Source organism: Tamandua tetradactyla, chromosome 6 (genome assembly GCF_023851605.1).
Source record: "Tamandua tetradactyla isolate mTamTet1 chromosome 6, mTamTet1.pri, whole genome shotgun sequence".
Classification (NCBI taxonomy): Eukaryota; Metazoa; Chordata; class Mammalia; order Pilosa; family Myrmecophagidae; genus Tamandua; species Tamandua tetradactyla.
This window is the reverse complement of record NC_135332.1, coordinates 46,300,997-46,327,534: the sequence shown is the minus strand read 5'-3', so window position 1 is coordinate 46,327,534 and position 26,538 is coordinate 46,300,997. Positions and strand designations below refer to the sequence as shown.

The following is a 26,538-nucleotide window of genomic DNA, read 5'->3' as shown; positions in this document are numbered from 1 at the left end:
CCTATACCAAACTTTGAAATCTGTTCTACAAGTAATTGTTGTGATGTGCTTTGAAATTTATTGCTGTTTTGTATATATATTTTTCACAAAAAGAAAAAAAAAGTCAATTGTGATGATATAATGCACAGCTACATGATGATATTGTGAACCACTGATTGTACACTTGAATAACTACATGGTATGTGAATATATATCAATTAAAAAAAAACTGACAGAGGCCTCTCAGAGAGGTTCAGGGTTGCATTGCTTGCTTCCCTTTACCATCTGCCCTTCCCTTCCCTTATATCACCCCCCACCCCCATCCCCACCTGTATTGTCTGGCACTTTTGCACTTTCACATGCCCCCTCACCATCCTTCCCATAGGCATTCCTTCCTCCCTAACTGGAGGAAAAATGGCAGCCTGAGAAGTGACACAGCTAGGATTGAGTCCTGATTGGACAGTTTCTAACTAAGGGAACTTATTCAAAACAGTCAACTTCCCAGAGCATCAAATTCCTCACCTGTAAAGTTGGGATGGTTAGCCTACCTTAAAGGACTATTTTATTATATGAGGTAATATTTATAAAACCATAGCATAAGGTGGGCACTCACAAAATTAACACCTTTCATTTCCTTTCCCCTTTGCCTCATCCCTGAACTTTTGCCATTACCTAGGATACCCTCCTCTCTCTCCACTCTAAGACTTGAATGTTTCTTCTGTTTCCAAACAACCTCCTCCTCCTCAAACTGGCCCAACTAAAGAGGCTGGACTCCAAACTCTCTCCTGTTGACAGATCCACTACTAAATAACATGTAGGTATTATTAATACAGACAGGATATTTGGCTTGTGGCAAAATTAGAGCCTGCCATTTCTCTTGAAGGCTGGAAAGAGTAGGAAGGTAAGGGACACAACTTATTTATGTTCTCTCTATACAGTCATTAAATGCTATAGGTGCTTTGTACCCAATGAGCACTTGGAAAACACTGACCATCGTGAAAAAAAAGAAACAGCCAATCAGATCTATGTAATCATTCTAATTCAACCACTCCTAGAAAAGACATTTTAAAAGTTTCTATTAAAGACCAAACCTTTAAGGATGTTGTTCCACTTAAGGGTAAAATACAAATGAAGAATTCTCACATAGAAGAAAAGGTACTTAATATTCACAAAATTCATTGTGAATTGCACAAAACACATACTTTTGTGACAAGAATACATGGTACCAATAACCATCTCTTAGCATCCAAATTGGAACTCTCCTCTCCCCACTTCCCCAAAAAAGGAAAAAAAGCTCTTCTTGCTGCAAAAGCTTTCTTCACATCTCATCGTATGGTTGGGTATTAGCTTCCTATTAAGCCGGAATGGCCACCTTCAGCCTCTCTAGCCTAGGCAATGCCTAACAAATGGTAGATACTCAATCATTTATTTTCCAATGAATAAAAATAGTTCCTTGGTTATACCATCACCATACTTCAAAGCACCCAAACCTAAAACCTGTCATTTTCAAGTGGACTTTCTCTTCCTATGTTAAATCCACCTTCATCTGGGAGGAAATGGGATATACTGGAAAAGGAGCAAGGTTTGGGATCAAATTCTGCTCTGCAGCTTACCTGCTGCGCAGCCTTGTGATTTAGTAGCTAAGTGCCTTAGTGTCTCTGGGTCTCAGATTTTTCATCTGTAAAACGGGGTAACAACAACTACTTCAGAGATCTGGCACAAACAATTGGTTACTAAATGAAAGCTGTATCTTTTGGTCCCATTGCCACCAACCTAGATTAGGCTCTGCTTAACTTCTCACCAGGCATACAAGAGCTTCCTAACTGATACTTCTACCCACTTCATCAAACCACCCTCCAAATAATGTTAACTCTGCAACCTGAAACAGGGCTGATAAATGTTGTTCCTTTCTTCATTCTCTAGCGGCTCTCTGTTGTCTGCTGGCTATGAACTCTGTACGAAAGCAGTCAAGGCCCTTCACTCCTGATCCCAACTTTATTTCCACTGTAACATCATAAGTGTACTATACTCTGGCCAACCAGGCCACTCTCAGTTCCCAAATACACATTGCACTAGCTCCAAATTCGGTATCTTTACTTCAACCACTGCTTTGAAGATCAGTAAAATGTTCCTTAATTCAGCCAGAATTATCATCTTCAATTTACCAACAATGCCTGAGTCCCTAGTACTTAAGCTCCCAGCTGATATTAGTTCCTTGTAAATGTAGGTCTCCTTAACTATACAGTAAGCTCCCCAAGAGTAACACCTGTGTCTTACTCAGTTCTATGTCCCAAAGCTCTAGCTATGAGCAACTCTGCTGATTTAGAACAACTCTCAGTGAAAATCTGTATAACTGAATTGTTAGCCATGAAGTAATGAAAACTGAAAGTCTCCAGCCTAATTCCTCTTTTTTCAAATTATTCTCAACTTGATTTGCCATTCATTAATTCGTTTAAAAATTTTTTTTTAATTTTATTGCCCACTTATTATGTGTCAATCACTCTTTTAGGCACTGAGGATAAGTTGTGAACAATATTGGCAGAGTATATTCCTACATGCCATGTGGAAGACAGCAATAAACATATCACATTTATGCCAGGTGGTGATAACCACCATAAAGAAAAATAAAGCAGCTTCCTTGTCCCATCTTCATTTGTCATACTCCTTTCTTTGGGGGTTATATCCTCACTCATTCACTTTTTTCCCTCTTTTGGCTGAGAAATACTGAGAATCCTCTAGATCCCTTTGTTTCCCCATCTTCATCATGTTTAACATACCAGTCCCCAAGCCTCAAACCTCATCATTGTCCTCTTCCCTTTTTCCTCACTTCCACTCCATACTCCATAGGTATAATCGACATTTAAAAAAAAAAGTTCAAACGAACCTGTTGCAAGTTCATACTGTCCCATTTAAACAAGGACCTTTCCATTTCCTTTTACCTTGACCCTTCTACTCATTTATTCCTAGTATTTCTCAGTGTAAAATAATGAAAACAGAGACGTCTCTGGCTGTCCAATAGACCTGTGATGTACCTGAGTCCTTGAAACTATTGCCTTAGATAAAAAGAACAATTCTTTCATCTGTAAAATTGGAACAATAGTATATATTTCATAGGTTTTGGTAAGGAGCCAATGAGTGAATGCATACGAAGTGTCAAGCACAGTGCCTGACATGCAACAAGTACCCAACAGCCCTCCTTCCATTTCTCATCTCAGATCCTGAACTCCACTCCACCTTCTCTTCCTGGGAGGAGGTTGAGGCCATGTGGTATTAAGTTTCTTCTCTCCACTTCAGTCTCAATCTGCTGACTCACCCACTCATTTCTAAGTTTAAAGAAGGAACACCTCCACCTAACCTTGGTCTCTGTTCACCTAAGGCACTCTCTCTCGTTGAGTTCTCACAGTGACTAGGGTAGCCAAGCAAATCACAATAAAGTTCATATGCCCATCTTCACTGTACCACAGCACATGGCAAAATGCCAATCCTCTATCAGCTTAAAGGTACAAATGGATGCATAGTCAACATGTGAAGATGCAGAAATTCTGATGTGTCAAGTGTCTTTGGGAGGTAACTTTGGCATCAAAGACCTGGGTTTGAATCACACCTCTGCCACTTACTAAATATGTGGTCTTGGGGTGCTACTTAAGCAGAGAGACAAGAATGAGTAAATTTTAATGCCTCATGATTTTTCAGGAATTCGACACGTAGTTTTCTAAACTCTAAGCCTCAGTTTCTCATGTGTAAAATGGGAGTTTGGTAATTCTAAAACCTTTATCAAAATTACTGCAAAGGTTAAATGAAATAGAAAATCTAATTTTCTATTAGAAAATAGATTACAAGGGTACCTAGCACAGAGCAGCAGATGCTTACAAAGTATTATTTCCTCCCCGAATATCCCATTATCACCATGTTGACATCACATCTCATTACCCATTCTGGGTTGCAAACCTCCCATTCTGCAGAAGAATATAGAATGCAAAAGTTCTTTAACCAGCTTAGGGTTTACCTTCTAACCCAGTCACACTTGACAATCAAGAACACACTACCTCCTGGGCAAAGGAATAGCCCACACTCGCACACCATTACCCAGCCCCAAATTTTATTTTCTGCTAGCTAATCTAGAAAGCATAGTGACCAAGCATTTCTAATGAAATCAGCTACAGTAAATAAGCGCCAATCTTTGTCTATCCATTAGGTACCGATTGTACCTGAGGTAACCTTAACATAGCTTTGAATAAAAAGAACATGTTGATTTGCAGTCAAACCTTTTATAATGGCAACTAATGAAGAAAAGTGAGTGCCTGCTACATTCCAGGCATCATGCTCAGCACCCTCTGTAGCTTATCTCATTGCATTTTTACCACAACACTGAGATGGTTGCTATTATTATCCCCATTTTATGATGGGGACACTGAGTCTCAGAGAGGTTAAGTCACTCAGCTAGTAAGTAACAAAGCTGACACCTGAATTCATGTCTATATGGCTCTGAATCTAGTGCTAAGATGTTTTGCTTTGGCGTGGTTTATTTTTTTTTTCTTCAATAATGCTGTGAGATGGACTGGTTCTGGGTTACTAGCATTGCAGAGTTAGAGGCAGGCATTTATGGAGGTCAGCAGGCTTGCCTGAGGCCCTGTGGTCATAGAAGCAGAGCAGGATGAAGATTCAACACTCACCTTCCTGGCCATGTTCACGAAGTGGGCCCCACAGGCCTTGCAGCTTGGTTCAGAGCCTGTTGGAGAAGGGAAAGAGCTGTACCCAGGGTTGGAATAGGCTTGCCTGGCTCCCTGGGGCGGAGGGGCCTCCTCAGGCTGTCCATCCAGGCAGAACCAGTTGCAGCAGGTTGCCCACATGATAAAATCTGGTTCAAGGAAGAAAGGGGAAAAGGTCAGAGTTAAGACACACCTCTGCCCCTTTCAGTCCCTAGGGTGCAGGTGAGCAAGGGTACTCAATCCACGCCTGCTACTGGAGTCAATGTGGGACATATTTTCAGCGGCCACAGATTTCTTGTCAGTACCTCCTCACCAACAGTTGTCATTCCATGGAAGAGGTGAGTACAGGCACCTGAGCTGCCACAACATGGGCTGCCAAGTTGGCATGCTGCCTTTGAGAGACTGCTGATCCTTGACCAGGTTTAATCTGAGATCAAACTTCAAATAAAATATTTTCTTATCTTAGCAAATATAATTGACTTAACACCTACTTTATTCATGTACAGAGCCCTGCTCCTATATCTCTGACAGAACATCATCAGACATGGATAATTTTACAATGACACTAACCCTAGGAAGGATGTATTACATTTCCTTTATATAGATGAGGCAACCCAGGCTCTTAGTGAAGGCCACACAGCTAGTCTTTAAAGAGCTGAGATTCTAAAATTCAGGTCTCCTGTCTCTAAACCTGTTTTTCCCCCTATACCATGCTGCCCCTTGATTTCTCTTCCCACTAGCCAGCAGAACTAACTACTTTTACATTTGTACCCCCAATTCCAGGCAAACTTCTACTGTGGCCCCCATAACAGTTTCTAGCAAAGATCAGCTTACCCTTTCATTTTCTACCATGAAATCATATATTCCTTGAAGGTAAGGACTACTACATATTCACGTCTATACCCTAGCAGTCTCTGGCACATAGCAGATGCTCAACAAATGTCTGCTCCCTTCCTAAATCAGTGCCTCTGTGGTTATATTAAGAAATTTTGGATTATTATTCTCATCTTACATATCAAATATACAGATCACAGAACAAAGACTCTAATCCCTCAAATCTCATAATAACCTTAAGATTGCAAGCACTGTTATAATAAAGTTGGAGTGTTTTTTCTCAGTAGAACAATGTAGTAAGTACAGGACATTCTGAGCCTGAACTCTTTGCTTTCAGAGATAATAAATGAAACATTTAGTATTATTTTTGGTAATTAGTTCACACAAAAAAATGGTACTTTCTTCTCTATGTCCTGACTCACTATTCTAACAAAGGCACTTATATAGTTCAGAAACACGGAGAGCCGGAAAGAATTAAAAAAAGTCATTTGGTACAACCTTGGTCATTTTCTTGAACATGAGACCCAGTAAGAGGAAATTAATTCCCTGGGTCACACAGTTTCTAACCTTAGGCTTCCTAACATCTCTAGGCCTTTGCTGTTTTCCAACACTGCCTCTAATATACCTATGATATAATTCATTCACTTTTGTAGGGGTCTCTGATTAACACCTGTCTCCATTTCCCTGGGAACCCCATGAAAACAGGGACCATGACAGTCTTACAGTGCCTAGAAAACAAGTGGCTCAATAGAGACTGCTGAATGCATGAATCATATGCAATACTTAAAAGTTAACAACTATGTATTTGTTCCATTTTCTGCATGTCCAAAATATTACTCTCTGACATAATATTCTTGTCTGAAGATTCTCAGTTCCCAGAAGACAGGGACCTAATCTGCCTTATTTGCAATTAATGGTTCACACAGAATAATGAAATAAAGAAGAGTTAAATAAATGAGTTCTTTAGTGGCAAGAGATTGGAGACAACAGAAGAATGACCTCCTGAAAGATGAATTTTGTAATTCTTTAAATCATGGGTTAATAAAAGCACCTAAGATAGTATATAATAATATAAAGAACATGGGATTTGAGATCAAAGTCCTGGGTCCCAAACCCTGATCTACTATTTATGGACTGTGTAATCTCTTAGAAGTCATACCATTTTGTGACTCATTTTCCCCATCTGGACATCCTGCAAGCTATAAAGCACTAAATAACATTTGTTGTTAACAATGGCAATGCCTTTAACTATACTTTGAAAAGGCACAGGTTAAAAGTAAGCCTAGAGATTTTACCACAATTAACATTTGGCTTTCTGGGCTATAGTATTCTCTGCAAAGAGGAAAAGGCTGTTGGTTATTCACTAACTACTGTTAAAATCTGTACTTGTTCATAGTTGTAACTGAAAAGGCAGAATTTAAGGGATGATTATGATTACTGAATTATTATATAAATATGCCTTTTTACGTTCTAGCATATTAGAGTAGACAGAGGGAAATACTTTAAATCATTGAACTGTAATCCAGCTACCCTGATCTCTGATATTTATTGTATGCCTTTATCTTGTGCCCTTGTGATTGTAAAAACCTTCTGACTAATCTTTACTTGTATCCATTTATCCAGTTTTTCAACTTTAGAGTCTTGTGATCACTTAAGCCAGCCCCTCGTATTTATTACTGAAGGGCTCCTGGGTCAGCCCAGAACTAACTCACCCCAAATTTAAAGTTATCTTGATAATCGAAACTGGATCTAACCAAATTAGCCCCCCCTGGCATGTACAGTAGCTTAGACTTTAAGTCACCTATACCTCATTATAATACAAAAATTACGCCCATCACATAATATGGCCACCATTTTCTTACATACATTCCGTGAGTAAGCATGTAATCAAAACTGTACATGCTCAATAATTAAATCACCTATAATTACATCATTTAGGGCCACTGTATTTATTATCCCAAAACCTGCACATCTTCTAACGCTATAAAACTATCAGAATTACCGTAGTTTGGAGAGATAGATTTTTGGGCTCATAGGCTATCTAACCTCCTGCTTCGTGCCTAGCAATAAACTCTTTCTCTTTGAAACCCCAGCGTCTCTGGAATTGGTCTTCAGTGTGCATAGGCAAAAGAATCCTGCCTTTGTCCAGTAACATGCATGCACACATAAAATCTTAACTGAAGTCAATGCCTTGCTGTCCTGAGTGCTAGGTGAATAAGGCAGAATGCTTACCCTTCAAAGAGCTCATGGATTCCTAGAAGAACTAGAAAAACCTAAAACTGAAATTTCAGTTTCAATTTTAAAAAAGGTTTGTTATGTTGGCTGGAGAGAGAGGCCACACCTGAGTAACAAAAGAGGTTCTCTTGGGGGTGATTCTTAGCCTAATTTTAAGTAGGCTTGACCTATCCTTTGTGGGGTTAAGTTTCATATGAACAAACCCCAAAAATGGGGGCTCAGCCTATAGCTTTGGTTGTCCACACTGCTTGTGAAAATATCAAGACTTCAACTTGGGGAGGTTGAATTTTCCCCCGTTCTCACCAATCCCCGAAGGAGACTTTGCAAATACTTTTTTATTCACTGATCAAATCACTATGGGATTTATCGGAGCATCACTCTGGACAAACCAACCAAATCCCATGTCCTACTCAAGGTTCCATGTACTTACACAGCAAGCAAACTCACCACCCTCCCCCTGTCTATGTGGGACATGACTCCCAGAGATGTGGGCCTTCCTGGCAACGTGGGACAGAAATCCTAGAATGAGTTGAGACTCAGCATCAAGAGACTGAGAAAAACCCTAGAATAAGATGAGACTCAGCATCAACAGATTGAGAAAACCTTCACCACCAAAAGGGGGAAGAGTGAAATGAGACAAAGTGTCAATGGCTGAGAGATTCCAAACAGAGTTGAGAGGGGTTATCCTGGAGGATATTCTTATGCATTAAGTAGATATCACCTTGTTATTCAAGATGTAATGGAGAGGCTGGAGGGAACTGCCTGAAAATATAGAGCTGTGTTCCAGTAGCCATGTTTCTTGAGGATGATTGAATAATGATATAGCTGTCACAATGTGACTGTGTGATTGTGAAAACCTTGTGTCTGATGCTCCTTTTATCTACCTTGTCAACAGATGAGTAGAACATATGGAATAAAAATAAATAATAGGGGGAACAAATGTTAAAATAAATTTAGTTTGAAATGCTAGTGACCAATGAAAGGGAGAGGTAAGGGGTATGGTATGTATAAATTATTTTTCTGTTTTCATTTTATTTCTTTTTCTGAATAGATGCAAATGTTCCAAGAAATGATTATGATGATGAATATGCAACTATGCAATGATATTGTGAATTACTGATTATATATGTGGAATGGAATGATTAAAATAGGAGTGTTTGCGTTTGCTTGGTGTTTTTTGGTATTAAAAAAAATAAAATTAAAAAAATTTTAAAAATCTGTAGTGCATCTATACACTAGTAATGAACAATCTGAGGGGTAAATCAAGAAAAAAATTCCATTTACAATTGCATCCAAAAGAATAAAATATTTAGGAATAAATTTACCTAAGGACACAAAAGACCTATACAAAAAAAAAAAAAAACTACAAGAAATTGCTACAAGAAATCACAGGAGACCTAAATAAATGGAAGGGCACACGGTGATCATGGATTAGAAGACTAAACATAGTTAAGATGTCAATTCTACCTAAATTGATTTACAGATTCAATGCAATACCATTTTGGAGAATGAGAGCGATTCAGAGACAACAGAGCAGAACAACACAGCCATGAGAAGCAGTGTCCACCAGCCAGTGACCCTTGAAGATGAAGAAGGAAAATGCCTCCCGGGGAGCTACATGAAACAGGAAACCAGGAGAAGAAGCTAGCAGATGATGCTGTGTTCAGCATGTGCCCTTCCAGATGAGAGAGGAACCCTGACCATGCTCACCATGTGCCTTTCCAGGTGAGAGAGAAACTCTGACTGTGTTGGCTATGTGCCCTTCCACTTGAGAAAGAAACCCTGAGCTTCATCAGCTTCCTTGAACCAAGGTATCTTTCCCTGGATGGACATTTCTATAGACTTGTTTTAATTGGGACATTTTTTTGGCCTTAGAACTGTAAACTAGCAATTTATTACATTCCCCTTTTAAAAAGCAATTCCATTTCTGGTATATTGTATTCCGTCAACTAGCAAACCAGAACAACTTCCCTGGCTATTAGGGAAATGCAAATCAAAACTAAAATGAGATATCATCTCACACCCACCAGAATGGCCATTATCAATAAAACAGAAAACAACAAGTGCTGGAGAGGATGCAGAGAAAGAGGCACATTTATCCACTGTCGGTGGGAATGTAAAATGGTACAACCGCTGTGGGAGGCAGTTCGGTGATTCCTCTGGAAGCTAAGTATAGAATTACCATATGATCCGGCAATACCATTGCTAGGTATCTACTTAGGGGACATGAGGGCAAGGACATAAATGGACATTTGCACACCAATGTTTATAGCAGCATTATTTATAATTGCCAAGAGATGGAAACAGCCCAAATGTCCATCAATAGACAAGTGGCTAAACAAGTGTTGTATATACATACCATGGAATATTATGCAGCTGTAAAACAATAAAGTTATGAAGTATGTAACAACATGGATGGACCTTGAGGATATTATGCTGAGTGAGATTAGCCAGAAACAAAAGGATAAATACTGTATGGTCTCACTGATATGAACTAACATTAATTAATAAACTTGGAGAATTTCAGCTAAGAACAGAGACCATCAGGAGATAGAAATAGGGTAGATATTGGGTAATCGGAGCTAAAGGAATACAGATTGTACAACGGACTGACTGTAAAAATTCAGAAATGGATAGCACAGTACTACCTAACTGTAGTACAAAAATGCTAGTACACTGAATGAAGCTGAATGTGAGAATGACAGAAGGGGAGGGCTAGGGGCACAAATGAAGTCAGAAGAAAGACAGACAATAAAGACTGAGATGGTATAATCTAGGAATGCCTAGAGTATACAATGATAGTGACTAAATGTACAAAGTAAAAAAATGTTTTTGCATGAGGAAGAATAAAGGAATGTCCATATTGCAGTGTGTTGAAAGTAGATTGTAATTCATATTTTATTCATATTTTAAAAGGTTACTCTGGAGGTTATTCTTATGCATTATATAGATACCCCCTTTTTAACTTAAGGTGTATTAGAGAGGCTAGAGGGAAGTGCCTGAAATTGCAGAGCTGTGTTTCTGTAGCCATATTTCTTTAAGATGATTGTATAATGATAAAGCTTTCGCAAAGTGACTGTGTGATTGTGAAAACCTTGTTCTGATGCTCCTTTTATCTATGGTGTGGACAGATGAGTAAAACATATGGATTAAAAATAAATAATAGGGGGAATAAACGTTAAAATAAATTGGGTAGATGGAAATACTAGTCGTCAATGAGAAAGAAGGGTAAGGGGTAGGGTATGTATGAGTTTTTTCTTTTTCCTCTTTATTTCTTTTTCCTTTTTATTTCTTTTTCTGGAGTGATATAAATGTTCTGAGAAATGATCATGGTGATAAATGTACAACTATGTGATGGTATTGTGAACCAATGAATGCACACCAAGTATGGAATGTTCATACGGTAAGAATGTTCATGTTTATATATTGATTGGTTTCGTTAATAAAAAAAGAAAAAAATTGTTAAGAGAATATTACGAACAAGTATATGACAACAAACTAGACAACTTAGATGAAATGGACAAATTCCTAGAAACACATGAATTACTTATACTGACTCAAGAAGAAATAGATCTCTCAACAAACCAATTACAATAAAGAGATTCAATCAGTCATCAAAAATCTTCCCCCCAAAAAAGCCCAGGACAGATGCCTTTACAGGAGAATTGAATCAAATATTTCAAAAAAACTAACTCCAATCCTGCTCAAACTCTTTCAAAAAGTGAAGAAAAGGAATGCTACCTAACTCATTTTATGAAGCTAACATCACTCTAATACCAAATCAGATAAAGACAATACAAGAAAAGAAAACTACAGACCAATCTCCCTAATGAACATAGACGCAAAAATTCTTAATAAAATACTAGCAAATCGTATCCAATGCCACATTAAAAGAAATTATACATCATGCCAAGTGGGACTCATATCAGGAATTCAGAGGTGGGTCAACATAAGAAAATCAATCAATGTAATACAGCACATTAACAAATAGAAAGAGAAAAATAAATAACATGATCACATCTATTAATGCTGAGAAAGTATTCAACAAAATGCAGTAACCTTTCCTGATAAAAAAAAACTTCCAAAGTTAGGTATCAAAGGAAACTTTCTCAATGTTACAAAGGGCATATATGGAAAAAAGTCAGCATAATACTTGATGGTGAGAAATGAAAGCATTCCCCTCAAGATTGGAGATGAGACAAGGATGCCTATTATCATCACTATTATTCAACATTACATTAGAAATATTAGCTGGAGCAATTAGACAGAAAGAAAAGGCTCCAAATAGAAAAGGAAGAAGTAAAACTTTCATCATTTGCAGATGAAATGATCGTATACTTAGAAAACCCTGAGAAATCTACAGCAAAACTACTTGAGTTAACAATAATAAACAAATTCAACAAAGTGGCAGGATGTAAGATCTACAAAAATCAGTAATGTTTCTATACACAAGCAATTATCTATCTGAGGTGACAACTAAGGAAAACATTCCCTTCAGAATATCTAAGAATAAACCTAACCGGGAATGTCAAGGACTTACACATAGAAAATTACAAAAAAATGCTAAAAGAAATAAAAAATGACCTAAATAGATGGAAAGATATTCCATGCTTATGGACAGGAAGGTTAAATATCATCAAGATGTCAATTCTACCCAAACTGATCTGCAGATTCAATGCAATACCAATAAAAATCCCAACAACCTTCTCTGAAGACTTGGAAAAGCCAGTTATCAAATTTATATGGAAGGATAATGAATATGCAACTATGTGATGATATTGTGAATTGCTGAGTGTATGTGTTGGGAATGTTTGTTTCTTGTAATTTTTTTTAATTAATAAAATTAAAAAAAAATTTATATGGAAGGGAAAGAGAGGCCCAATAGCTAAGATATCCGAAAAAAGGTCTATCACTTCCTGACTTTAACATTTACTATAAAGCCACAGTGGTCAAAACAGCATGGTACTGGCACAAACTTAGAAGGATTAACCAGTGGAATAGAATCGAGAGTGCAGAAACTGACCAACAAATTTATGGACATTTGACCTTCAATAAGGCCCCCAAATCCACTGAATTGGGACAGAATAGTCTTTTTAATAAATGGGCATGGGAGAAATGGGCACAGGAGAATTGGATTTCAACAGCCAAAAGAATGAAAGAGGACTCCTATTTTACATCCTATGTAAAAATTAATTCAAAATAGATCAAAGACCTAAATGTAAGATCCAGTACCATAAATCTTCTAGAAAAAAAATGTAAAGAAACATCTTCGAGATCTAGTAATAGGAGGTAGCCTCTTAAACTTTACACCTAAAACACAATCTGCAAAAGAAAAAAATAGACAAATGGGAACTCCTTAAGATCAAGAGCTTAAGAGCCTTTTTAGCAAAGTGTCTCAAAGGACTTCGTTAAAAAGGTAAAGAGGCAGCCAACTAAAGGAGAGAAAATATTTGAAAACCATGTATCAGATAAAGGCTTGATAGCCTGTGTACATAAAGAAATTATACAGCTCAACAACAAAAGAACAAACAACCCAATTATAAAATGGGCAGTGGAAATGAACAGGCATTTTTCTGAAGTGCAAATACAAATGGCTAAAAAGCACATGAAGAGTTGCTCATCTTCACTGGCTATAAGGGAAATTTAAATTAAGAAGACAATGAGATATCACTTCACACCTATAAGAATGGCTGCTTTAAACAAACAGGAAACTCTATAAATGTTGGAGAGAGGATGTGGAAAAAATTGGAATACTTATTCACTGTTGGTGGGAATGTAAAATGGTTTAGACGAGGGCAGGCAATGGTGGTGCAGTAGCAGAGTTCTCGCCTACCATGCCAGAGACCTGGGTTCGATTCCTGGTGCCTGCTATGCAAAAAATAAATGAATAAGAAATAAAAAATGGTTTAGCTGCTGTGGAAGTCAGTTTGGCAATTCCTCAGAAAACTAAATATTGAGTTGCCCTCTGACCCCGCAATACCAATACTTAGTATATACCCAGAAGAGTTGAGGGCAGTGACACGAACAGACATTTGCACACCCATGTTCACAGTGGCACTATTCACAATTGTCAAGAGATGGAAACAATCAATCCAGGTGCCCATCAAGAGAAGAGTGGATAAACAAAATGTATATACATGCAATAGAATATTATGCAGTATTTAGACAAAATGATGTCCTGAAACATATGACAATGCGGACACAATTGAGGACACAATGCTAAGTGAAATAAGTCAGAACAAAAGGATAGATAATGTATGATTCCACTATTATAACTCTGATAAAGCCGCCAGTATTTTGGAGCAGCTAGAGAGAACAATCTGAGATGAGGGCATGGTGGCCCATGACAAACTCTGGAACCTGTTCTGTAGCTGGTTGTTGAAATGTGCTTTGAAAATTATTCCTTTTTTCTTTCTTTTCTTCATATATATATTTTACAACAACAACAAAAACCGTTTTAAAAAAAGACTATACGCAGGTATAGTAATAGTAGATAAAATAAATTCCTGAAATCAAAAATTAAAAATAAAAAAAAGAAAGAAAGGAATTATCAACACTATCAAATGACCCAGAGATCTGAATACAATGGGGAATGCAAAATGCCCACCGGACTTGGTTTTAGGAAAGCATGACTGTGGTCTTTGCTAAAGCAGTTTAGAAGAAACTGGCTGATAACCACAGGTTAGAAAGTAAATGAGAAATGAGGTCTTTCAAGACTCCAAGGGCAAATTATTTTTTTCAAGAAGTTTCACCGTGAAGGGAAGAAAAAAGGCTGTAGCTGAAGAACATCTAGGTTCTTACCACTAAGATAAGAGAAATGTAGACAGTTTACAAGCTGAAGGAAAAAACCCAGGAAACTAAAAGAGCTTATAGAAGAAGCGAAGTTGGCAATAAACTATGGAGTATGGGCCAGAAGCAGAAAGAAAAGTAATCAAGTGATCAGGTTAGGGATATGGACTAGCCTGGGCAGGAGAAAGGTTATCTCTTTCATCAGAGTAAAGTGGAGGTGCATGTAGAGGTAACCAAAGATAAGTGTATAGCATTAATAGCAGAAAGGTGAAAGAATGAAACAAAAAGGAAAGGGGGATGGGTTTAACCACAAGAAAACAAATTCTTCCACACAAAGACACCACATAGTGCACATTTTTCCCAAGGTAAAGGGGGTTGGACCCACTTGGTAAGGCACATCATTAGGAAAAACTGGAAAACTGGCCAACTGTAAATTGTTTAAATTCATATGTTTAAACAAGCACTTAGGAAGCACCAGCTGCGTGCTGGGCACTCAGGGCATCAGAGTGATTCTGACAGGGTCCCTGCCAAGGGGATGGGAGGTGGGTAGTAAGACACTATAGTTCAACTTAAGCCACATTGATAGAAGATCTAAGAAAGCTCTTCCTTGCCTGGGAGTCAAGAGAACTCATATTCCTGGGTCCCATTTTTAGTCTCTTATTTTGATTCTATCCTTAATTGCCTCTATGAATGAATGTCTCAGAAAGAAAATCATCAACATATTCAAGTACTTAACTACTCTTAAAAGAAGAACATGGATCTGTGAGAAACCTTGAAATTGCCATTCTTTTATTCCATAGGCCCCTGGTTTAGGTGGAGCACCAAGTCTTTTTCTGGAGATTTGTGCCAGAAGGGAAAAGAGTTATTATGGAAAAGATTGGTGGAAAGAGAGTTTGCAGTAAGAAGATATCTTAGATCTGCTCAGTCTAACAGAACAGGCTCATCAAACTCAGCAGACTAGACTTTTACCTTTTTTGACATTTAAATACCAAAAGGAAACAGTTCCTAATATCAGTTAAAAGTACTTCTTGCCATATTGAAAGCCCTAAATCTAAATAACAACTAATTGAGGATTATTTCAGAGGACAAAGGGAAAGTGTTCGTAACTTTAGTTCTACCATACTCTTATGAGTATTTTTTCATCCTTCTGTCCGGAACATGCAGATACAACACACGTAGCATCTGATTGTTTTACTAAAGGACTGAGAGTGGAACCAGATGTGGAGGGTGGTAAAGAATTCTCTCTATGGTTGACAAATGAAAAATTTTATTTTCTGATTTGAGGTTCTTTCTGAGATTGAAAGAAAATTACAACAAATCTTCACTGAGGGCTTGAAAATTCCTTTCCAAATTCCCCTCACCCTCTTCAGAAAACATAGACTTGGCAATTCAAATCCTCAAATGCAGTCTCTGGCTGTTTTTTCCCAGTGAGTTTTGAAACCTGTCAGGCTTTCTTCTTTCATTCTGCCTAAAGGGAGACAGATGGGAGATGAAGAGGTGTGATGAACAAGAAAATATATTATTCTCCGTGGAAGAAACCTTTGATAAGATGCAAGAATGGCTTTTTGCCATGGGATTTTGTCAGCTGGATAGGTATGCTAGTATTTCTTGGGCGACTAAGCCCTGCTGAATAGGAAAATGTTAGGAACAGGTTAAGATAAACTACCTATTCCAGGTAGTTGGGGACAGTCCTATTTACAGGGAGGAGGTTAAATAATGAGAGCTAAATTATTAAATCCTAGAATCCTAAGTAATTTTAAAACAATCACTTTTCCACTTGTTCACCTGCCCAAGATAAATAATATTAAGTTACCTAGTATTATTCTATGTGATCCTTACAATTTCAGCAAGGTAGTTCTGTCCTTCCCATTTTCAGTTGGGAAAATCAAGAAGTTAAGTAATTTGTTAAAGATTATAGCTATAAAGGAGCAAGGCCAGGATTTTACCTGCAGTCACTCTGACCCTGAAACTTATTCTCAGAACGTGTAAGAGAAGTTTTTGTAATTCCATCAAAAAATCAATCTACATATTTTGTAGACCATCCCTTCTGTTCTCTAGCTCTCCATCTTCACATAGCTGGTAGGAATATAAGTTGGTGTAACCAACTTGGAAACCTGGTTAGTATTTACTAAAACTAAACATGCATTCACAGATATATATATATATATATATGGCTTTCCAATTCCACTTCCAGGTATCTACACAAAAGAAATCATTCACCGAAACAAGCGTATAAAAGTGTTCATAACAGTATTATTGCTTGCAATAGACCCAGACTAGAAACACACAAATGTCCATCAACAATAGAAAAGTTAAGTAAGTTATAGTATATTCATTCAGCAAGGAAAATAAACTACTGATACACTCAACAGTATGGACAAATCTCATAAATATAATGGTGAGCAAAAGAAGACAAAAACAAATGAATGCATACTAAATGATTTCATTCACATAAATTCAAAAATGGTAAACTAATCTATGGTGTTAGAAATCAGGACAGTGGTTACCCTTGAGGTAAGAGAGAAGATAGAAGGGGTTGTACAAGGGAGCTTCTGGTAACATTGCTTCTTGATGTGTGTGCTTGTTACATAGGTATGTTAATTTTAAAGATGGCCCAAGATAAAACTACATATTCTCAACATTTAGAGAACAGAGGGACAAAGAAGTGCCAGTCAAGAGGCTTTGAGAGAGAAAAACTAAGGGTGCAGAGTTCTGGAAGCTAAGAGAAGATTAGAGCAGAGTGTTTCAAGAAGCAGGTGCTGCTGGGAAGTTAAGGAAGATGAAGATAGAGAAGTAGAAGTACTTCTTCTGGTTCACTGAATCTGACCCCTTGGAATTCCTTTTCGACCTGGAAAAGAAGATATTTGGTGGAGTGGTTGAGTTAAGCTCCACTGGAGAAGACTGAAGAGTATATTAGAGTTTGAGGAAGTGGAGTCAAATATTTGGAGAAATTCTGATGTAGAAGAGGAGCAGAGAAAAGGAATTTTACCAAGGAGAGGGAAATGTGTGGTTAAAAGGGGAAGTTTTATTTTTGTTCACAAATTACAATATCCTACTAGATACTTAAAAAAAAAAAAAAAAACCAAACACTGAAACTTATATATTGAAGTATAACTAGAGAAATGCACAAATTATAAATGTACGGTTTGATGAATTTTACAGATAAAATGTGCCTTTAACACAGATGATTACAACACCCAAATAAAAAGAATCACCTGTGTCTTGAGAACTCACCTGAATTTTAAAATAATCTCTAGACTTTGGAAGGCTGCTTATTTTTAAAACTAAGGTAGTCTGCCAAGAAACTTAAACCCCCTTGAAACTGTTTAATTTAAAACAGAATCTCAGAATTGCAATTGGGATTTTCCAGTAAACCTGCTTGAGGTATCCATCCTGACTAGGGAAGATTTAAAATGCTGGTGACAATACAGTGAGCATAAAGTAGGGCAAACCTTGCATTTCTAAGCAAGCAGCTGGCAGAGTAAACCATTACTATCAACTGATTTTACTTACTAGGTGCTGGCAATGATGTATGTTTCGTGTGATACTGAGATTATTTCCAAGATATTTACTTTAGAATAAAGAATTCAGAACACGTAAGTCTCAGAGAAGATAGGTGTATGGTGGAACTTTAAAACTCAAGGTCTGAATTAGAATAAACAGCCCTGTTGAAGTGGTGTATAGGCTGGACATAAACAAGGGATATTTCACAAGGCTGGAATACTGCAGAGGGAAACATTTCCAAAGGCTTTAAATCCTAATAGACATTTTCCATCCTCCAAGGCAGCCTTTTGGATGTGGGTAATAGATAATGCATATTTCCTAGGTAAGAATTTTAGAGCTAAACTTTTAGAAAACAGCTTAGAAAAAAAGCTGTTCCCAAATATGTTTTCCTTGGTTTTAGAGTCAGTTGCACTCTCTAGTAACATCAAGAACAAAAAGCTATCTTGCAACACTTGACTGAGCACATTGTAAAAGGTGTAGTAGATAGAAAACCATTCCTTGGAACCTGGAATTCGAATTTATACACCCATTAAGTCTTCTGCATTTCCAGCTTACTACAACTTAAAGGATACCAGTGCTATAGATGCCTAACTTTCTAAAAAACAAAGCCTTTAGGTGATATTTAAGACGTATTTCAGTTTCTAAGCTTGCCCATCTTTATTCCAGCTGAGGTGAGGTTTTTTACTTGGTTGTCTCAACTACAACTAATGTTCTATTACCCTCCTTTTAATAAGTGTTTCCACTAGGTAATTATTAAATGATAATGAAAGTAAATCCTCAGTGCTCAGGCCTCAACCCCTTTGCTTTCTTAGTTCTAGTTACCGTACTATGCCTTCAGTCCCTTAAATGCTGTTTATTTTGCCTTTAGGAGCCTCCCTCAAGTTATTCTCTCAGTTTGAATCACTGTGCCACCCCAACTCCCTTAAGCATCATTTATTTCCTTAATGAAACCTTCCTAGACCCTGTTGGTGTTCACAAAGCATCTTGTACGCCACCGAGAAGCTTTCATTTATTCACCAGATTATCTATTTAGTAATTTCTGCCAGAGATTACTAAAGTAACTAGGCCTTTTTCTAGTCACTAGGGATTCCAAGAGGATCAAAAACATCTGCGGGCCGGCCATGGTGGCTCAGCAGGCAAGAATGCTTCCCTGCCATGCCAGAGGACCCGGGTTCCCCGAGTCTGCATATGTGAAAAAAAAAAAAAACAAAAACATCTGCATATCATGCTGACTGCTTTCTGGAGGGATGACCATTTTAGCACCACTGTATTTAATCAATTAGCTGGCAATTTGCATATAATTACTTTTTAAATATTTTTCTCCTAGTTAGCCTAACAAAGGCTGGAAAGCTTTATTTCCAGCCTTTAGGTCAGGTCAATGTGATCACCACATATCTGTTGATTATTATAAAAACAACAGAGCTTTCAAAACAAGATGAAAGGACCAAATTCATGCTTGAAAATTGTGCAATTATGATTCCAGGATGACTGGCAAAATTCAGGTTTTTACACACCTATAACCACAGCAATAGCTTTAAGGCTTTATAATAGCAAGCTTACTTCAGACATGCTGAAGAAGTAGCTGCTAACATTACTTGAAAAACAAGAAAAAAATGGTAATAGGATTTATTTTATTAATAAAAAGATGCTAAAAATGGTCAGTTATTATAATAGCAACAGAAAACCAGAAAGGCACTTGAGTGCCTCAAAGTAAAACAGTCACTTCCATCCCTTTCTTGAATCAAAAGGCACAGAAGGCTTCAGTGCTTTCTTGGTGGTTTTGGTTTTGAAACGGTGTTCCGATAAGAATTGCAAAAAAAACAAATGGAGAAATAAACCAACAGAGAAAAGAAATGCTAGTAATCAGAAAAACAGACCTCTACCAGATGACAGACACCCAGGCTTTGCTTGTTGCTATTGACACATCTTATCAAAGCAAAGCACACTCATAGCCCAAACAAGATGGAAGGAGGTACGCTATGTGACAGAAGGAAGGAGAAACATGGCCTAAGAGCATGTAAAAATTGTCAGAACAGCAATAAGTTTGGGAGCACAAAGTGTTAAAATGACAATATAATTCAGGGGAAAAGCAGGGAGGTTTCACTTCCCACTAGTAATAAATTAACTCTTTTTCCTGAAGTGTAACTGTTGTAAACAACTGAAAAACATATATAATAATCACAAGTTATAAACGTTCCTGGAAACTCCCTGGTTTCAATCAGTCTATGACAAATATCTACAGAGAGACCTCAGCATCTGCTATGAGGTCCAGGGAAAAGTAATTCTAACCAACGGAGGTGTGCCAAAATATCACCCCTGGGGTCTAACCAATTAAATGGCTGCATCTGAGTGTGGCATTTAGGAGAGCTGACAGACTGAACACTGCAGCAGAGAAGCCTACACATTTAATTTTGGCACAGGCATTTTGCCCCAACAGGCGAATCAATCAGGAAAGAAAGCAGTTGAGAAAAAAGTCTACTAATAACGCTGAAAACAGAATAAACGGACCTGCAGTTTAATTACAATAGGATCCTTCTTCCATCAAAACTGATCATAAAGCTCATAAAAAATAAAGAGACTTTGATCCCCCACTGGTACTCTATTACAGGAAATAGGCCTTAACAGATAAGCTTTTCTGGACCTTCTGACTGAAGAAGCTGACTAATGGGTAACAGAGATAAAAATATTCACTAAGCCAGGAACTGGGTGAGAGGGTTTCTAACACTCCTATGCCCTGAGGAAAAGGCAGTGTTTCAGGACTAAAATTTTCTATTTAGGACTCAAATTATGAAGTTCCCCTTTCCAAATCGGGACGCAGAAAAGTTACTGTAGCCAAGTGAACTGTGGTGTGATATGAATAAGGACTTTAGATTCTAGTGTCATTCAACTTTTTTGAACCTGTTTTCCTCAAAACAAATGGAACCTGCTAGAAAGAAATGGTAATTAAATGATGAATTAAATAATGTTTGTCAGGTACTTAACGAGGAGCCTAGTATATCATGAGCACTTAGTAACATTTGGCTATAAATAATTTAAATATACTTCCTAAAGTTTCTTTAAAGAGACAAAATTCCTCTGCTCTAACCCCCATTTGCTTGCTTTATTTATTTATTTATTTATTATTATTATTTTTTTGCATGGGCAGGCACCGGGAATCGAACCTGGGTCTCTGGCATAGCAGGCAAGAACTCTGCCTGCTGAGCCACTGTGGCCCGCCCTGCTTTATTTTATTTTATTTTTATTTATTTATTTATTTTTGTGACAGCTATATCATTATTCAATCATCCTCGAGAAACATGGCTACTCGAACACAGCTCTACATTTTCAGGCAGTTCCCTTCAGCCTCTCCACTACATCTTGAATAACAAGATGATATCTACTTAATGCATAAGAATAACCTCCAGGATAACCTCTCTGCTCTGTTTGGAATCTCTCAGCCATTGACACTTTGTCTCATTTCACTCTTCCCCCTTTTGGTCCAGAAGGTTTTCTCAATCCCTTGATGCTAAATCTCAGCTCATTCTAGGGTTTTTCTCAGTCCCTTGATGCTGAGTCTCAGCTCATTCTAGGATTTCTGTCCCACGTTGCCAGGAAAGTCCACACCTCTGGGAGTCATGTCCCACGTAGACAGGGGGAGGGTGGTGAGATTGCTTGTTGTGTTGGCTGGCTGCTTTATATTTTGATGCAAGATTTTTTTACACTGATAACACAGGTTTCTCCCCCACATGGGTTCCTTTGTTCAGAGCAGAGACAGAGCTTTTCCTGAAGGTTTTTCCACATTGATTACCCTTAAATGCTTTCTCTCTAATGTAAATTCTCATGTTGAATCACCAGGTATGAATGTTCACCGAAGGCTTTTCCACATTGTTTATAGTCATAAAATTTCTCTTCACTGTGGCTTCTAAGTTGTACTCCACTGGAAGCTTTATCCCCAGAAACGTCTTGCTAAACATCTTGCTAAGATGATAACAGTATGGTTTTAAGCTGCAAGTTCGATTTCTGGAGAATGCCTCTTTCTACTATTCTCAGGAGGAAAGATCTCTTCCAATCAAGAGATCAGACTGAGTTTAAATAATTGGTACCCTGCTTGTATCACCATGTTCTTGTAGTTCTCCAGAATCACATCTCTGTAGAAATTTCTCTGTCTTTAACTCAGCAAAGTCCACTCCTCCCTGGGTAAAGTTCACAGCCACATCCTGGAAGGTCACTGAGTCCTGAGAAGAATTTGACAGCAACCCAGCCAACATCTTTGCCTCCTCTGTTTTCCCCTCACAAAGACAGAAAGCATCCTGAGAAAGACAACCACATGCAGGGGATGCATCTATGGCTGCCATCCTGTGAGGCTGATAGTATAATGTGTTTAAGCACACCTTCTTCTGCTTCCAAAATTCCTTCATGGGAGCCTGTGAATTTAAAAGGATAGGTTGATCTTAACTCTTCTCAGCACAGTGCTATATGGAGTCCAGAACAGGCCAGAATCACCAGGTCTTTGAAGGCTCAAGAGTTGGAGTCAACACAATCAGAATGGCAAGTCTTTTCTTCCTGGAGAAAGGACACCAACATTCTTCTGCAGTCTTCTAAAGAGGGGAGCTTAGAGGATGAAAAGGGTAGGGCAACACACCCTGAACATATTTCCCCACAGGCCTATTTCCCAGGACAAAGCCCAAAAGCAGTTAAATGCCCTGGGACCTGCCGGAAGGAGGAGCAATCCTGGTGGGCCTTTCCACCAGCTCTTAATTTTTAAATCCCCAGAAGAGCTTCTCTCAGAAGTGGTCAGAAGCAGTTCTCCCCCTTGCAGCCTCAGGCTGTTATATTTTTTCCCAAATGCATGGCATTGCCATAGTTTGTCACTTTTCCCTCAGTCCAGCCTGTTAAAATTTTCTCCTTTAGCTCCTCAACTCCTCTTCACAAAACTGTGAGACAAGTAGGACATATACACTTCTGGCCCCCACCCAGTACACCATAATGGCTTCTGCTGCACTGAAGTAGGATTTTGATAAATCCTGGGTGAATTCAGACTAACCATCCCCCTCCTCCCATAGATTGTTAGCTTGGTTTGCTGTTTGATCTCAATCTGATAATTATATGGACTTTTCTTTTTGAGTCAGATTCATTCATATTTTTAACGTCTATTAATGGTAAAATATAATATATATACCAAAAAAGAAAAGAAAAAGAAAAAGCAGCAATTTCCAAAGCATACTCCAATAAGCATCTACGTAGAACAGATTACATAGTTTGTCATGGCCTTTACCAGTTTCAGGTTTTTCCTTCCAGACACTCCAAAACACTGGAGGCTAAAAGATACATCAATATAATGATTCTTATGCTGACTTTTTGAAATATTTTCTGCTCCTGTCAGGATGTGGTACGTCTAATATCTGTTTCCAAAAGCAAAAATGAACTGAAGTTTCCAGTTTGCCTGGTGCCAGAAAGAAAAAATTTGTATATTCACCATATTCTGATGAACCCTGGTACTTGACCTAGGCATCAGGTTTTATTCTTTGCCTATATCTCACCAGCTCAAGTGCAAACAGATTCTTAAGACACCTGTGCCGATATCAGGAGGTAATGCTGCTCTCACTACTTTCTTTCACACACAGTCATTGGACCATGGACATTTATTTAGATGTGCTGCTACTTTACCCACGTGCTCCTAGAATTACAATGTGGAAGGGCAGACAGTTTTCTTTGCCATGTGGCAGGGATAAGAAACACATGAAATAAAATTTCAGATTGTTTAAAAAAAAAATAAAAAAGAAACACATGAAAAACATTATCCAGGCCTTTACCTGTCTTGTGTCAATCAATTCATGGTTTGAGACAGAATGGACCTGTCCTGAAATAACTCAAGTGGTTGTAATAATCCACAAAGATTCCAAGATCACTGCCCCCGGTGGTTATCCTATAGTCAAACTGATCCTCTAATGAACAATTATAAAGCAGGAGACCACAGTGGGAAGCAGTAAGGAATGGGAGGGGCTTAGGAGAATAAGGTTTGAAAACTGTTTACCAGCTGAGTGACCACAAGCAAATTACTTATTTAATCTGTTCTCCAGAAATTTGCCAAGGGCTGAAACAATTCAGCAAGTAGCAGTAGATCCAGCCTACAGTACTCAAGGAAATTCTCAATTCAAAGAATAAAAACAAATGCAAAAGCCCCAAGGTAATTTATAAACCACCACGCTCAGGAAATACTCTAGGTGTGCTAGAAATCTTGGATCCCAACAAAAGGAAGTTGTAATTGAAAAAGCAGGAGAATTATAGGCTAAGATTTCCTATTGTTTATTAAAAATAAATAGCCAAGCCCAGATTGAATCCCACACTACCCAAAGCAACAGATCAACTGCCAATTCAGTGGTTTCATTTCATAAACCATATGGATACAATAAAATGTCTAAGCTAGGAAAAATCATAAGCCAAGAAGAAAGAATGACCTGATCCCTGAAAGGAAAAATGTACCTATGAATAAAGCAAGGGCAATAAAAGACTAGTTATATTAACTTTTTTTTCAGACAGAAGAGAAAACTTCTTTAGCTAAGCTCAAATATCTTGACTTTTTAACTGCACCAAGTTTCAAAACACAGGCACACAAGTTACAATCAAGACAAGCATATCCTGTTTGCATTTAACTTCCTGTTGTGGGTTGTCTGATCTCATTACACTGCTGCTCTCTGGGCCAACAGTATTAGATCTTCAACAAATAATTTTTCACACATGCCCCAGCAACTGTCTAGGTATTTCCATGACAAAATACATTATTCTACCAGTCAATTAAAGATTTACCTTATAGAAACCAACAAATAATCATGAGCCTCTAAGATACTTTCTGGATGCCCCAAGCTTCATACTAACATCTGACATAGAGTAAGCAATAAAAACTTAACACAAACAGTGCTAAGAAAAGAAAATTAAGTCTGAAATAGAATTTGGAATATGAGGTTAGGTACAAAAGCAAGAAAAATTGGAAATGTTTTTTATAATTATAAGTACTCCAAATACAGGAGGCACAGATAGAATGTTGGCCAGTCCCCACTGAGCAAATTCCAGGAAGGGAACCACCCTAAGTGAGCAATGATCCAGTGATAGAATATGGCCCTGAACCCAATCTGATACTGACTTGAAAAGAGGTTACTTTTGCAGCCCTGCAAAAGCCTAGAGATCTGAAGCTACCACTTCAGGCAAAGCTTCTGCTTTTAAAGAGAAAATGATGCCCCAGGCCACATTCAGTTACAAATGAACACTGGCAACAATATCTCAGTTTTTATGGTCCAGTCATGTAGCTTCTCTGGGTCTGTTTTCCATCTGGAAAATAGGAGGGTTGGGCTACACTGATCTCTAATATTTCTTCTAGCTGTAGAAAAATTCTAGGGTTCGATACTAATGGTTAGCAGAAGCTTCTGTGGCTTCCTGTGCTATTTCTTTGGTCAAGTAATATGTCTAACCTCCCACATCCTAGAGTGAATATCTGCCTTGACCTACCTCTCATGTACTCAAGGATTTTTTTCTCTTTTCCTTGAAACAAGGATAAGTTCCCCACTTGAAAGCAATATATTAACAAACCTTAAAGACTCTTCCCTACACATGATCTTTTTGTTAAGATCTTAATGTAATCACCTCTCAGTTCTCACACTGGTCATATGAGTCATGGAGAAAACACAGCAACAAAAGGATGGAGAGAATCTAACCAGCAGCATGTGGCACTCCCACACAGTGACTGCTAATAGGGAAAGAATGAGGCAAAATCTGGTTAAGAAAAGGGAGTGAAAACGTGGGTGATCCTTGAGGACATTATGCTAAGTGAAATTAGCCAGAAACAAAAGGACAAATACTGTATGGTCTCACTAATATGAACTAACATTAATGAGTAAACTTGGAGAACTGAAGTTAAGAACACAGGAAATAGAAATAGGGTAGAGATTGAGCAATTGGTGCTGAAAGAATACAGATTGTGCCATAGGTCTTGATTGTAAAAATTCAGAAATAGATAGCACAATACTACCTGATTTTAGCACAATAATATAAGAACACTGAATGACGCTGAATGTGACTATGATAGAGGAAGAAGGGCTGGGGGGACGAATGAAACCAGAAGGAAAGACAGAAGAAAAAAACTGACATGGTATAATTTAGGAATGCCTAAAGTGGACAATGATAGTGAGTAAATGTACAAATGAAAAAATGTTTTTGCATGAGGGAGAAAAAAAAGAAAAGGGAGTGAAAACAATTTCAGTGTGTCAGTACAAGGGAAGACACAGGAAGTTTATTTAAAAAGAAAGAAAAGGAAATGGGAAAGAAAAAAGCAGGGGATAAACTAAACCAATGAGCGAAGCTTGAATCTGAAATCTTTTATTCCTGAAATTCCTTTTATTCATTTATTCAACAGTTATAAAATGCCTACTATGCATACAGCAAACTGAATCAGGTGCTAAATGAGATACAAAGGTCAAGCAGGCAGATCTGCTCACTGAGGTTAACAGGAGAGATA

The 26,538-nt window shown here is 37.9% G+C and overlaps 1 protein-coding gene across 21 annotated transcripts in view; it reads right to left on the bottom strand.

The window, feature by feature from the left end:
* RFFL (ring finger and FYVE like domain containing E3 ubiquitin protein ligase) overlaps positions 1 to 26,538 on the bottom strand; it is a 78,744-nt gene that overhangs the window by 25,158 nt on the left and 27,048 nt on the right. For 9 of the 21 annotated variants that reach the window (XM_077165175.1, XM_077165168.1, XM_077165170.1 and 6 more), the window contains one exon: positions 4,653 to 4,837. The exons of 1 other annotated variant lie outside the window; for it this stretch is intronic. In XM_077165175.1, the coding sequence (XP_077021290.1) occupies positions 4,653 to 4,829 (177 nt within the window). In that variant the 5' untranslated portion in view covers positions 4,830 to 4,837. Of the gene's footprint in view, positions 1 to 4,652; positions 4,856 to 26,538 lie in introns of those variants that run through there. 11 more of the 21 variants (XM_077165183.1, XM_077165186.1, XM_077165182.1 and 8 more) reach the window with 3 other exon arrangements.